General features: G+C 39.5%; 1 protein-coding gene across 1 annotated transcript; it reads left to right on the plus strand.

Moving 5' to 3' along the window:
• The first annotated feature begins 3,941 nt into the window (after positions 1-3,941).
• LOC137297198 (uncharacterized protein F54H12.2-like) lies at positions 3,942-4,880 on the plus strand. The gene has a single exon (XM_067829211.1). The coding sequence runs from the start codon at positions 3,942-3,944 to the stop codon at positions 4,878-4,880; it is 939 nt and encodes a 312-aa protein (XP_067685312.1).
• The last annotated feature ends 9,075 nt before the right edge of the window (positions 4,881-13,955 follow it).

Raw genomic sequence — 13,955 nt, forward strand, 5'->3', positions numbered from 1 at the left:
TTGATGGTTTTTTGTTACAAAACGATTGGAATGCTGTCTATTCAAATAAGTTGTTTATACAGAACAGTCACGACAGGGTGGCATGGCCGGTTGATACCCAGTGCACGGTGTACTCTATATATAGAATCAACAAACCAGGGGTAGCATGACTGGATGATGAAACTTAAACCTTTGAATAGTGCCATGTCATGATTAGTCATCCCTTTCACATTCTTTTTTTTAAAAAAAACACACGTTCCACTACGTCTATAAATCTACCAATGAGCGATGGTGATTATTGTGTGTTGTCCAATGACATAGTTTGAATTCGCCAATAGATGTGCGCATGCTCGCATCTATCACTGCTTACAGCAATGTTATTCCAACTGAGTACAAGCAACAGACAAGGTGTGCCTTTGCTGAACAGACATCATGGGAACAAGAGTTACAGATCGGTTCGTATTCTTTTATACAAAATCTTCACCATTTAGCCAGCACTATCCTGTTAGGATTGAAGTTGATGGTAAAATCTTCAACTGTGCTGAGCAGTATTATATGTACATGAAGGCAATGACGTTTGGCGATGTGGTTACAGCTCAACACATTTTAAGAGCCTCTTCTGCTGTTATGCAGAAGAGATTAGGAAGATGTGTGAAAAACTTTATTCAACACAAATGGGATGTTGTGAGTTACCATGTTGTGAAGAAAGTTACACTGGCTAAGTTTACTCAGTCTTCCACTCTTCGACATGCATTAATGAACACCTCCACAAAAATATTAGCTGAAGCCAGTCCATATGATAGGCGGTGGGGTGTTGGACTCTCTCTTCACGATCCCAAGCTATTAAATCCATCTAACTGGAAGGGACAAAACTGGTTGGGGAAAGCTTTGATGGAGGTCAGACAAGAGCTTATGGACAAAGTTGTTGAGAGTGAAAAGTGTTAAATTCTTGTTTACAGTCAACTGAATGGTAAAGCAGCTTTCTATTCCTGGAAGCAAGTTCTACAATCATCACACACCTTGCACGAAACAGTTGTCATGCAATCTAACGAATGGTATCAAGATCGCAGTGAATGTGTCAAGGATGCTAAGAGAAAGTTTCAAGATGATTCTAGGTCAACGAAAAGAATCATCATCAAGAAGACAAGAAAACTGTTCTTGTGTGTCGACGAAGTTGATAGTGGAAATCACATAAAGCATGCGGAAAATCTTCTCACTTTGTGTTACACTTTGGAACTGGCTAAGATTCTTAGACGGTTATCCTGTGATTTGTGTTTTGGATGTATGTTTGAACCTGAGGGAGAACTGGAGCACACGTGTAAGCACATGCTAGAACAGGATCACGTTGATGGTCTTTTCATGACGGCCATGAGTGAAATAAATGATGAACACGTGATTGATAAATGGTTGGAAGTATTTAGTGATGACACATCTCTGAATTACGTGAACATACCGCTGCAAAGACTTTCGGGACACTCATTTTAAAACATCAGAGTGGCTTCATGATCTGAAGCAACGTGTGGTTAAGATGCTGTTGTTAGAAAATCGCTTTCAATAATTGTGAATGTATACATGAATGAATTCTATTAATTAAAGCATATGTTCCTTCCTATTCGTACCTTCATGTTATATATTGCCTGTTACAACTGGTTTCATTCAGTACGTGTGTGAGTTCACAAAAGATGAACAGGGTATTGTTAGAGAGGCACGAAAAAGCATTAGCAAAGTATTATTATGACCCTCACAATCCAGGAGCCTACTATGGTCCGTCCAAACTCCGACGGGTATTGAAGACAACGCCTCAACCTGATGTTAAGCTCAGGAAGGTGAAATGGTTTGTCAACAACCAAGATCCTTACAGTTTACACAAACCAGTCAAGCATAGATTTAAAAGGATGAAAGTCAGAGTGAATTCCATGGACGAAATGTGGGATGTGGACCTTGCTGATCTTTCACGCTACAGCAAAGAAAATGAGGGTATCCGGTATTTGCTTGTCGTGATTGACATACTGAGTAGGTTTACTTTTGTCCTTCCTTTGGAAAATAAAAGGCCAGAGTCCGTGTTGAAAGCCTTTAAAAAAATACTTCAAGAAAGAAAACCAAGAAAAGTACGCGTAGATGGCGGTAGTGAGTTTAAGGGAGTGTTCAAATCTTTTTTGGAAAAACAAAATATTACCATTACTATTGCACGCAACGAAAACATTAAAAGTAATTATGTGGAACGCTTCAACAGAACACTGAAGTCGTTGATCACACGTTACATGACACGTAAGAACACCAAGCATTATCTCAGTGTTCTACCTGATTTGGTGTACAACTACAATAACACCCCACATTCGTCTTTACCCCTTCTATCACCTGCTCAAGTCAATAAAAGCAATGAATTGAAAGTTTGGCAACACTTGTATGTCAAACCCTTGCTGAAGTCAAAGGAAAAAAAAGGTCAAGTGATAAAGAAATACAGATATAAAGTTGGTGATCTTGTTCGCATCCCATACCTGAGGAAACCGTTCAGCAAAGAACTTGATCTGAAGTGGACGGAAGAACTTTTCAAAGTAACAGAACGTTTCAAGAAACAAGACATACCTCTGTACAGAATTAAAGATTTTCATGGTGAACTTATTAAAGGGAGTTTTTACACTGCCGAACTGCAAAAGGTTAACAAAGGAGACGATATTGAGTGGCAAGTGGAAAAGATCTTAAAGAAGAAACGCATGAGAGGAAAAACGTATGTTTTGGTTCGTTGGTTAGGTTGGCCTAGTTCTTTTGATTCATATGTGGAAGAAAGTCAACTGAAAAACCTATGATGGAGAAATATGTGTTTCTCAAGAGTTCTGACACAAAAAATTCTTATTTCAAGGATAACAGCCCTTATCATTTTCGCATTAAGCTCAATCAAAGACTGCTGTTTGATGGATTTTGGGTCGTGTCTTTATCCGAGTTAAACTTTGGAAAGATAGACCTCACTCATGTGAACGATCCTTATGTAGATATACTGTGTAACCTGTGCGATAGTTCACTGGTGGGTAATACCCAGTTACCACTGTTAAGACGCATTGATCTGAGGAATGGACCCAACTTTTCCTTTGCTAATGAATACAATATCCATGTGATGGTCAAAGAGTCACCTGACATTGAAATCTGTATAAAAGCGAGCAGTGGAACACCACTGTCATTCTTGAAAGAGCAGACTTATGCAACACTTCACTTGAGACGTTATCCCTTTGCTGACTGAACATGGATTCCCTCCCTCTGTATATCCCAGATTATAGCAAATGGCAGAATTACTTCAAGAAACACATGACAAGTACTTCTCGTGTTGTGAATGGAAAAGCTCCCCCTAAAGTTATTCCATCTCACCGATCTGTTTCTCAACCGGAAGAACCTAAAATCGAACTGCAGATGACTTCAGAACAACAAAGTGTTGTGGAGAGAGCGGATGCTAAAGAAAAGCGTCATAGGTCTTTAAAAAGAGCTGCAGGTGAACAGATTGCCACAACCAAGAAGATACGTCAGACACGTAACATCGCCTCCAAGACAGCTAAAGTGCTCAAGTGTACTCCTGTGAAAGAAAACGACATCTTCAGTTGAGCATCATGTCTTTATTGAATAGCAAAACTTTTGAAGAGTTGGTACCGGATTCGCTCAACCTATTTACCTTACCTCCATATCAGACCAGTATCCAGCAACACTATTTTGTAGATGTACGCCCACTCAGTCAAATTAATGACTCTTCTCCACTGGAATTTCACATATCCAATTCGGGTAGTGATTACATTGATTTGAAGCGAACAAAACTGCATGTAAAACTCAAAGTCACCCATGCGGATGGATCGGTATTGGATGCAGACGAACACGTGGCACCTGTCAATTTGCTTTTGCAGGCACTGTTTTCTCAAATTTCAGTGTATATGCAGAACCAGTTGGTGTCTTCGACCAACAATCATTATGCTTACAAGAGCATGATGAAGACCTTGCTAAACTATGGAGCTGATGCGAAAAGCTCTCAAATGACATCGCAGCTGTTTTACAAAGATGAGGGTGAAGATAATGATGCCATTGAAACAACTGATTGTGTCACTGGAACCAATTACGGTTTGACTGCACGTGGTACCTACATCAAGAAGAGCAATGAACTGACCATGTCTGGACCTTTGTATGAAGATGTGTTTAGCATGAAAAGACATTTAATCAATGGAGTAGATTTGACTTTGAAATTGTACAGATCATCACCTACTTTCTGTTTGATGAGCGGTAAAGCCAACCAAGAGTATACCATTGAGCTACTCGATGCTTATCTTCAAGTATGCAAACTCAAAGTCAACCCGGCGCTGATTCTAGCTCACAACACCCTGTTCGAAAATAACTCCAATGCACTCTACCCTTTCACCAAGTCTGAGGTCAAGGTCAACAGCATCCCTGTTTCTCAACTGACGCATACCATTGATAATGTGTCCAACCCCATTGCTAATCGTTACATCATCGCCTTTGTGGAAAGCAAGAGTCTGAATGGGTCATATGACAAGAATCCTTTCAACTTTCAATCCAGCATGCTCAAAACTGTCAGTCTCTATGTGAATGGTGTCAGTGTACCTGGGCGTCCAACTCGAGCTGATGATGTGAACAGCTACGTAAACATGTTTGATGGCATGGGGTTTTGGAGAGAAAATCGAGGAAATTTCATATCCAGGGGAGAATTTTTGTTAGGAAATGCACTGTTTGTCTTTGAACTGGAAGAGTTGTGTGGAGAATCCGAGTACCTCAATCTGGTGAAGACTGGAAATGTGCGGCTGGAAATCGAGTTCAAAGCTGCACTAACCAAAACGCTGAGCTGCATCATTCTCAGTGAAAGAAACTCCATCATCGAAATCGATCAAGCGCGAAACGTCTTCATCAAGTAAACACAGAGATGAACGCTTCACGGTTGATGTGCGCCCTTCAGTGTGATTCAACCTTACAGACTCACGTCTTGGGGGTGTATACCAGAGATACGCTTCCTATAATCGCACCTTTCATGCAAAGACAAGGTGTAGGATTTATTGTGAATACTGAGTCCAGTCAGAACAGTGGTCGCCACTGTGTTGCTATGTACTTTAAAAACAATACAGCAGAATTCTTCGATAGTTTAGCAGATCCTGTTGATGTTACTTTATATCGCTATTTAAAGACTTATGCTGGTTCTTACTTACGCAGTAATCACCGGTTACAATCTGTGAATTCAAATGTGTGTGGGTTCTATTGTTTGTACTATGTATTATGTAAATTTAAAGCATGCCAGAGTCTAAACCATATACTTCATCAGTTTGATGTACACAACTTCATGTGGAATGACGCCTTTGTATCTGAATATGTTTGTAATTATTTCAAATACTGCTCTGCTTCTTGTCTAGATTGTAACTGATGTTATATCTATGTATGAAAAAAAAATATCAATAAAATTAGTGTAGATGAGATTAGGTTTGTGTTGTGTATAAATACCACGGTATCAAGCCTAGTATTGCAGTTCTGTGCTAAAGAGCGATCTGAATACATCATGGGAGAATGTGTGTTACCATTTCAAACTCCTACTACTATATCGGTTGTGGGAGGATCTTCAAGTGGGAAAACCTTTTGGGTTGCACAGCTCTTAAAACAAGCTAGCTGCATGTTCGATCCACCACCCAACCTGATTGTGTATTGCTATGCCGTGTGGCAGGATGCCTACAGCGAACTTGAGAGGACAATTCCCAACATTCGATTTAAAGATGCACTACCTACAGAAGAGGAGTTAAAATCATATTCTTCGGAATCCGATAAACGGTGTGTACTGGTAGTAGATGACTTCATGCAAGACATTTGTAAGAACCCTCTGTTTTTACATCTTTATACCACACTATCTCATCATCTGGGAATTACTGTCATTAACATTCAACAGTCAGCCTTTCCTAAAGGCGAATGTAACAGAACCATGTCTCTAAACACCCATTACTTTGTTCTGTTGTCTAACCCGCGTTCAGCACATGAATACAGAATTTTGGCATCGCAAATATTTCCAGGTCAAATTAAATATTTTATGGAATCCTTCCAAGATGCAGTTGGGAGAAAACAATATGGGTATCTTGTTTTGGATGCTTCACCCCATGCTGATGAACGCTATGGACGTTTACGCACAAACATATTTCCTGATGATGAAGTATGTACAGTCTACTTACAACAGTCCCAGAAGTAGGACTGAAATGATATATTCGTCTCTCTACAAGTGTTTTCATCATTTCACACTCACCGCTGAAGTTGAACAGAACCATGGATGTGTGCGGACGGTTCAATGATGTGCTCACAGACTGTGTTGAAACAGAGCGTTACACTGAGGAGTATGGCTATAAGTTTAGTGACAGATTGAAGTCGTTCAACAACTGGCCTGTTCAAATGAAACAGTCGCCAAAAGCCATGGCTGAAGCAGGATTTATTTACACAGGACAGTCTGATAAAGTCTACTGCTTCAAATGTAGGCTTCGTGTACATCAATGGATACCCGATGATGATCCCATGACTGAACACTTCAGACTGTCTCCACACTGTAACTATATACACATGGTGTCTGAACCCATGGATACCAAGAAAGGTTAGACGTGAGCAACTTTGAGTAAATATTAATCACCGTAGTTTTTCAAACTGACAACCTTCCATATAACAGCCAATTCACGTCACTTCAGCCATAGTACAGTCAGCCCTCCCTCAGAATGTATGCAGTGAAAGAAAGGAATTGTCTGATCAACATTATCGAAAAACACAGAAAGGATGATGCAACATTGAAAGAAACAGCTTCTCGAATGTTGTTTACAGTGTCAGTGTGGGGAGACGATTACGCTGCTTTACAAACAGAACATCACTATGACTCATGGACTGAAGTCATTAAAGACTTCTTGTGGAATAACAGACTGTGTCCCAACATATTAGATGAAGACATATGGATAGATGGAAGGGTAGACTACGAATGTTTCTGTAGTGAAAACGAGCGAGTGGTTGCTAATAATATTTTTCGAAAGGCTATGTCTTTACAAGATTATGAAGACTCAAAACACAGTACCACTGTGTCTGTTAAGGGTGAAGATTTGTTGGAAAGTTGGCAAAGAGATCCTCCTCATGATTGTAGTCAGTGCAAAGCAGATGACAACAAAGAAGATGCGATTTTGGGTTTCTAGATAAATAACACTAACCAAAGATGTGTGTCTTCATTTGAGAGTGGAACAGCTACCCTACAGCATCAACATGAGTGGTCTGCTCCAAAAACATTCAGCTTTTCTTATGATGTTAGAACAAGCTAGTGTCAGGCAAAGAAAGGCTTTGTTAATACATGCCTCACGTGAACAGCTTATGTCAGTGATTACTCTTATATTTAACATTTTGAGAGGAATCATACCCTTACCACACAGTGATAAAATGCGTCTCTCACGCTACAAGAAGTGCATTCGATCTTTAGCCAGCAAGACAGTTAGTAGTCGCGAGAAACGTGAGCTGATTCTGACACATCATTCGGTTCTACCCATTTGCATAAAATCCTTTCAAGTATACCTCTCATCGATTCACAATGAGCAAGCCTATGGTTCTTCTGACAAGAGAGACCTACCAGAGGTTGATGAACAATCAAGAAGAACAGATTCTTCCTCAGACAGCGAATCAGATACTGAATCAGAATCCTCTGACGAGACAAGATCTGAAGATGATGAATCATAATAAGGGTTCTAGTGATGAAACGGTTGCATCTGTCATGGAACATAACATGGACTTTATGCTTCGTGTCCCCGAGCAGATCATTCGAGTGGTTTCGTCTACAAAGACCATTGGGAAGTTAATGAGCTTGTGGATATTTGTGAAAGAAAATATTCTGAATGGTCAAATAGGACTAACAGAAGATCTAAGACTTGTGTTACCTAATGGTGAGGTATTACATGGTTCAAATATAGTGGACTTGCTCCGCTTTCTTATCATGAAAGCAGGTGCTGAGAGTCACCGACCCGTTGGATATAGAGAGTTTTATAAACTTTTGAGACATTTACACGTTCCTAAACATCTCATGAAAAGCAGGCAAAAGAAAGACAAAAAGAAGAAGACTGTAAATACTTTATATCTAAAACGCAAAGCTTCTCATGGTGTGCCTGGTGTGGCAAACGTAAGGAAAACAATAGAACCATTTTAATGTACATCCATTCTTCTATACATATTATGTACAAGGAAATAAAAAAATGGATTACTAAATGACTAGTTGGTCTTGTTGTTTATGGTAAACGCATGTTGAGTTTGGTCAGCATCAGCAGTTTCTCTTTTCCTGTGTTGGAAAGCAAACCAGCGTTCAAACTGTTAATGTTTTCATAACAGACAGTGTATCTATCATGGAAGTCTAGTCTGAGTTGTGTACGTTGATGACGTGCACTTTCCAACATGTTTTGATGAGATATTCCACTCAGAGCTTCTTCAAAATAGCGTTCCACCTTTTCATCACTATTCATCATCACACACTGGTGATGGATTTGAGATGGATGATCAATTTCACATCCATAGCAATTGTCTTCACACAATTTGTTGATTTTTGTCTGGAGTTCATTCAGGTAGAGCGTTTCAAGAATAGACTCGAACATTTGACGATGGTGTCTCAAGTCAACGAGCACGCTCAAGAGATCGCCTTGTGATGTTAATTTCACGCACTTCCACAGGATATACAGTGTTAGCAGCGATCACACCCTGTTCCATGAGCCGCTGCAGAACCCTCTGTGCTGCTTGATAAGCAGCCATTCGTGTTCTTCTTAAGGTTTGTCCTTCGCGCAGCATTTCACCATTGGTCCCGATCAGCCTGTACACATATCTCTGAACATTCATTTTGAAGCTGAAAATAAATTAATGATTTGATAAATAGCTAGCTAAAAGGAGAAATATATATATATATATATATATATATATATATATATATATATATATATATATATATATATATATATATATATAATTAGATAAATTATATATAATGAATGAGTAAAGGAAGCAATATATGGTGAATGAGTAAAGGTCTCCACACATGTCAAATGCGTAAAGGAAGCACATACCTGTTGAGCACTGTTTTCTTGTGGAAAGATGTCTTCACATACATAGTGAATGTATACAATTTTTTAGATTGGTGAATATCCATATGGAACGCTGTGAACAGCATCATCTAACAGATACCTCTTGTCGTCAACTGGTGTCAATGCCACTTTGTTTTGTCTCAGTGTACAAAGTGTTATTGTATGATCGAATCAAGTGAAAGGAACAACTGAACCTCTTCTGTTCAAATAATGATTGTTTATACATATCATGTCTGAGAAATTTCTTGATGACAGATTTCTTAATGCCTTTAGCTGTCTTTTTTTCGATGACGTTTTTAGATTTTTGCATCAGAAAAGAGTACATTTTGCTTTTTAGTCCTACAAACTCTAATATGATGCTCCCGCCTGCTTCATCCTTCATTTTACCAGTTACCTTGCGATTTTCATTCGAGTATAACCCTTTTGGATCATCAGGTGCATAGTTGGAAGTGTCAAACAAATGTTGATTGTATTTCATGAACACATAAGGATCCAAAAGGGGATCATGTGAAGGCGCATGTACATGCATAAACAAACTGTCCGTGTCGGTCATCAAAAGGTCAAGTCTTTCTGGCCCATACTGCCTTTGCATGACATCATAATAGAAAGTGTAAATTTCATATTTGGCTAAATCCAAGATGGTGAAGCCAACAGCAATGGGTTGATCTAAATGTACAGATAATTTCTCCAACTCTACTGCCGTCACGTCTTCTGAAAAAATTTTGACCTGTTTCAAGTTACTTTTAGCTGCACATTTTCGAAGTTTAGATCTCTGTGTTACCAACTGAACTGTTTTATGCTTTCGTTTATTCATGCAGAACCGTCCAAACACACAGTTGTTCATGAGTTTATAACGATCTTTATCACAGTCATCCATTGCATTTTTGCGGTTACTCAAATTAAGATCAATGTAAGGTTTCAACCATGCTCCTTGTCTAAATTTTAACACTCTGTGTATTTTTGTACATATCAATCCATGTCTCAGGTACAGCTGTAACGTTTTGAAGTGAACCACGTAATGGGAACGATCTTTTAGAGTTGTGAAGAGTTTTTTACCGGATGATTTCTTTGAACCTTTACGCAACGATTTTTTGAGTAGGTTGAAATGAGTTAACAGTTTCTGGTGTGCAGGTGAAAACTCATCATAGAGAATGTCATCATGTGTAGGAGCCATGGGAAAAGCAGAATGAGCTTTGTGTAAGTGTTTGGGATACAACAAATCGACTTCAAGGATGTAACCTGTATCTCCTTCTGTATCGACAGTTGCCCAGTCAATGCTGTCATACTCTTCAGAACTGATGAAGCGATAGTTTCCAATGGGGAGCGGTTGTAGCATGACTGTTGCATACAGAGAGTTAACATCAAAGTAGAGAAGAAAGGAGGTGTCTTTCAGTGGATCAAAACCCGATAGGTGATAATTGTTAGCAACTGCATATTTCTTGCTAATCATAGACACCCCGCCACGAATGGAATTTTCAATGAAATTGTAAGTGTCGACATCAGTGAACAGATCAAGTTTGGCATCTGTGATTTTCATAGCAGCATCCAGACAAAAACCTGGCATGGAGTAATAATGACAAATGTCAAGACCATAGTCTGTCAAACACCCAGTTCTGAAGGTCTCTATGATGTCGGTTAATAGCAGCACATCAACACTCACATACAGCCGGACAAAATCGCTCATGGTTTCACAGTCAAACTCCTTCCATAATTCATGAACAAATGTATAGTCTTCCTGACTAATATTTTCATCAGACAAAGAACTGAAGAAGGATGCTTGAGAAGGTAAACAAGTCTCATTCAGTTTTCCCCAGCCATCCATGTATTCATAAGGAAAGGGAAGTTTCCTTGTTAACATGTTTCCATGATGGGGGAAGTGTTCTTTCAAATAGACAAATGAATCCACGCCTTTGTTCAGTTGGTTTTGTGTCAGTGCATCTAAGGAACTTTGCAGAAATTTGTAACTATCCAAAAAGACCAAATTGTTATCTACTGTAAACGATAGAAACTGTTCTGAGTTGTGAGGGATGACTGTAATGTCTCTGTCACCAAAGTGTTGTGCTACTTCCAGTATCAAGTGAGAATCATAACGTTCAGAGTTATGAAGCATGACAACCACTTTCTTGCGTAACTGAAAATTCAGGTTACATCGATTATGCAAAACTTGTCGAAAACGTCCTGTCAGGTGATCGTGGTCTAACACTCGATCAGTACCTAACAGTTCACTACACAAACCACAATGAGTAGCATTGGCGATGGTTATCTTATCTTGGACAGTGAGCTGCATGGGTTTGATAGAATCCAACAATGTCTGGATGCTGTCATATTCCCTTAAAATACTTTCAATAAAATGCTCAGCTGCCTGTTCTCCTACATAGGTTTGTACAGGTTTCGAATACCGTTCCTCCGTGCACACCACTTTGTAAGCATAAGCACAAGGTACATGTTTATTCAGTCGTGAACTACCCGGGCTGCTTTCTGGAATGAGCAAGGACTCAAAATCAGCCACGATAACAAACTTGGCTCTTTCTGTTTTGCTTTGAGAACGTAATCTAAACTGATACACCGCATCCTCTGGACTAGGCATAACGACTCTTTGTGCTTTGTCATAACAGTAGTCTTTATGCTTATCCAGACATTGTTGTGATGTATAACACCAAAGACATTTGCGACAGATGAACTGAGTGCGGTTATTACGTTGCTTGTTTCTGACTAACCCACTTAAACTGGTAATGAGACAGTAATGTGTATTTGGTTTAACGTCTACGTCCATGCGTTCATGTTCTTCTAGCCCTAGGATGCCTTCAAAATCATCCGACTCACTTTCTTGTGAAAGCAACAACAAATCAATCTTCCTGTTTTCATCTGCATCCAGCCTATTACTGATGTACATGGGATACAAAGTATTATCTTCAAACCCATACACGTTGATACTCAACTCATTGGCTTCTTCAAATCGAGGAATTTGTTTTAAAGTCATGGGAAAGGTGAATCCTTCTAAATTCAAACGGTTTAAATAAGGACGATAATTTCCCTCGCGTTCTTTGTTATGAGAAGCCGGAAACAGTTTTGCTAAAATGCTGTAAGCAAAACAAAGATTATCGCCATTTTTTATGTTGATAATACTTTTGGATTTCTTGACAAGAGTTTGTGGTAGTGGAATATAACTACCACCTTTGAAAGGTTCAAACTTTACCACAGTGAGTTTCAAAAGTACGACGGCGGAGATATTCAAACCAGAATGAACCCCCTCATAATCATCCAGCGTCTGAAGCATCTTGTGTACGGCTTCAAGATACTGTTCATTTAAGTCACTACCCTCTGTAGCTATAGTCATGACACTTCTGAAATAAGCCTCATGGTAACTTGTGCTCTCATCTTCCCGACTAGGTTTGGCCATTCTAATATGGAGACACAACCCCCATTTTACGGCTTTTTTCTCACGAATTTCATCCTCAATTGTATCAATAACCTGACTTTGTTCACTAATCATGAAATTCAGTGGGTCCGTGCTATTCCGTCCGTCAAAGTCATAGTCTCTAACATCTCCCTGTAGGGAGTGGCTTGAACATGGACGTGAGGCGATATTGGTGGCGGGAGGGGCGTTAGGTGGGGGAGGAGGAGGGACAGATAGCGTAGCCGTTTTAGCCCTTTGTCTACGTTTACCTCTGCCACCACCCGACATGTCATGGTCAGTTTTATGTGTGTGCATTCTTAATGCTTTAGAGGTTGGGAAAGATTGATGATACGTTTGACAAATATGTTCATCAGGAGCAGATGTTTTACAGTTACATGAATGTCGTTGATAACCGAATTTGCTGTTAAACCTTTCAAAGCAATGTGGACATTGATGACAATAAACATTTTCGGAACAACTTTTGACATGACGTTTTAAATTGTCTTCCCGATTAAACGATCGATGGCAATGGTTGCAGGTAAACAATATGCCCACTCGTTCACAATGTCTCTGATGTCTTAACAAATGACATTTCTGTTTGAAACAATGTCTGCAAATTTCACATTGGAAGACAGGACATGTAGTTTGCTCAGACATTTTGTTATTTGTTGTTATTCACCTACTATAAAATTTGAATACGATTCACTATTGCATGCTTTTTTTCTGCGCCAACTTCTTTGTTTATCTGAAATAATTAAAGTTATGATAAAACGTTTCGAACAATGTTTTAAAAAATGATGCACAAAAAAGGCCAAAGACTAAGTATTCTGATTGTTACTCACTTCTCTGTTGCTTGTACGTTCGCTTGAAGAAGTCGAGTCTTGACTGTCTCTAGTCTTTGACGGACTGTTGAAGTGTGTTTCCGGTCGTGCATAACCTTACCCTTTTTATACCGTGTAAGTGCGCTATGTTGCTTGCTATTTCTCATGTCTTGTATCGGAAGAGGGATGCGACTGGGGTCGCCACGTTTTGAAAAAGTGTCACGATTACTTCGCTTCTGTTTTTCAACAGTACAACGTGGTTGCTCGGTACATGCAGGGACGTTGATACAACGTGTTTTGGAAATGATAGAGGGGTGTGTCGCTCATATATACTGCTCACCATCACCCATGATGTTGTCTTGACTGATATTCTTGTATATGCGCGGATTCACATGGACACTCACGCGCGCGCGCGCACACACACACACACACACACACACACACACACACACAAGCCATCGAACCACATGCGCGCACACAGAGTGAGAAGTCGACACTGCTAGACTATGGGTGAAAGTCCAACAAAGAATAAGAACAAGACTTTTCAAAGTAATTATTCGTTTTATTAAATTAATAATTCCTTTTCATTCCTGACGACCAAACCTCACCCCGCGTTCAGTGTGGTACGTGTCTTATTACAAGGACGTTGTTTGCTGGTGTTGT

The sequence above is a fragment of the Haliotis asinina genome, chromosome 9 (assembly GCF_037392515.1).
Source record: "Haliotis asinina isolate JCU_RB_2024 chromosome 9, JCU_Hal_asi_v2, whole genome shotgun sequence".
Taxonomy (NCBI): domain Eukaryota; kingdom Metazoa; phylum Mollusca; class Gastropoda; order Lepetellida; family Haliotidae; genus Haliotis; species Haliotis asinina.

Excerpts from the sequence above, each read along its gene's own strand:
- LOC137297198 (XM_067829211.1), top strand. The coding sequence starts at position 3,942 with ATGATGAAGACCTTGCTAAACTATGGAGCTGATGCGAAAAGCTCTCAA.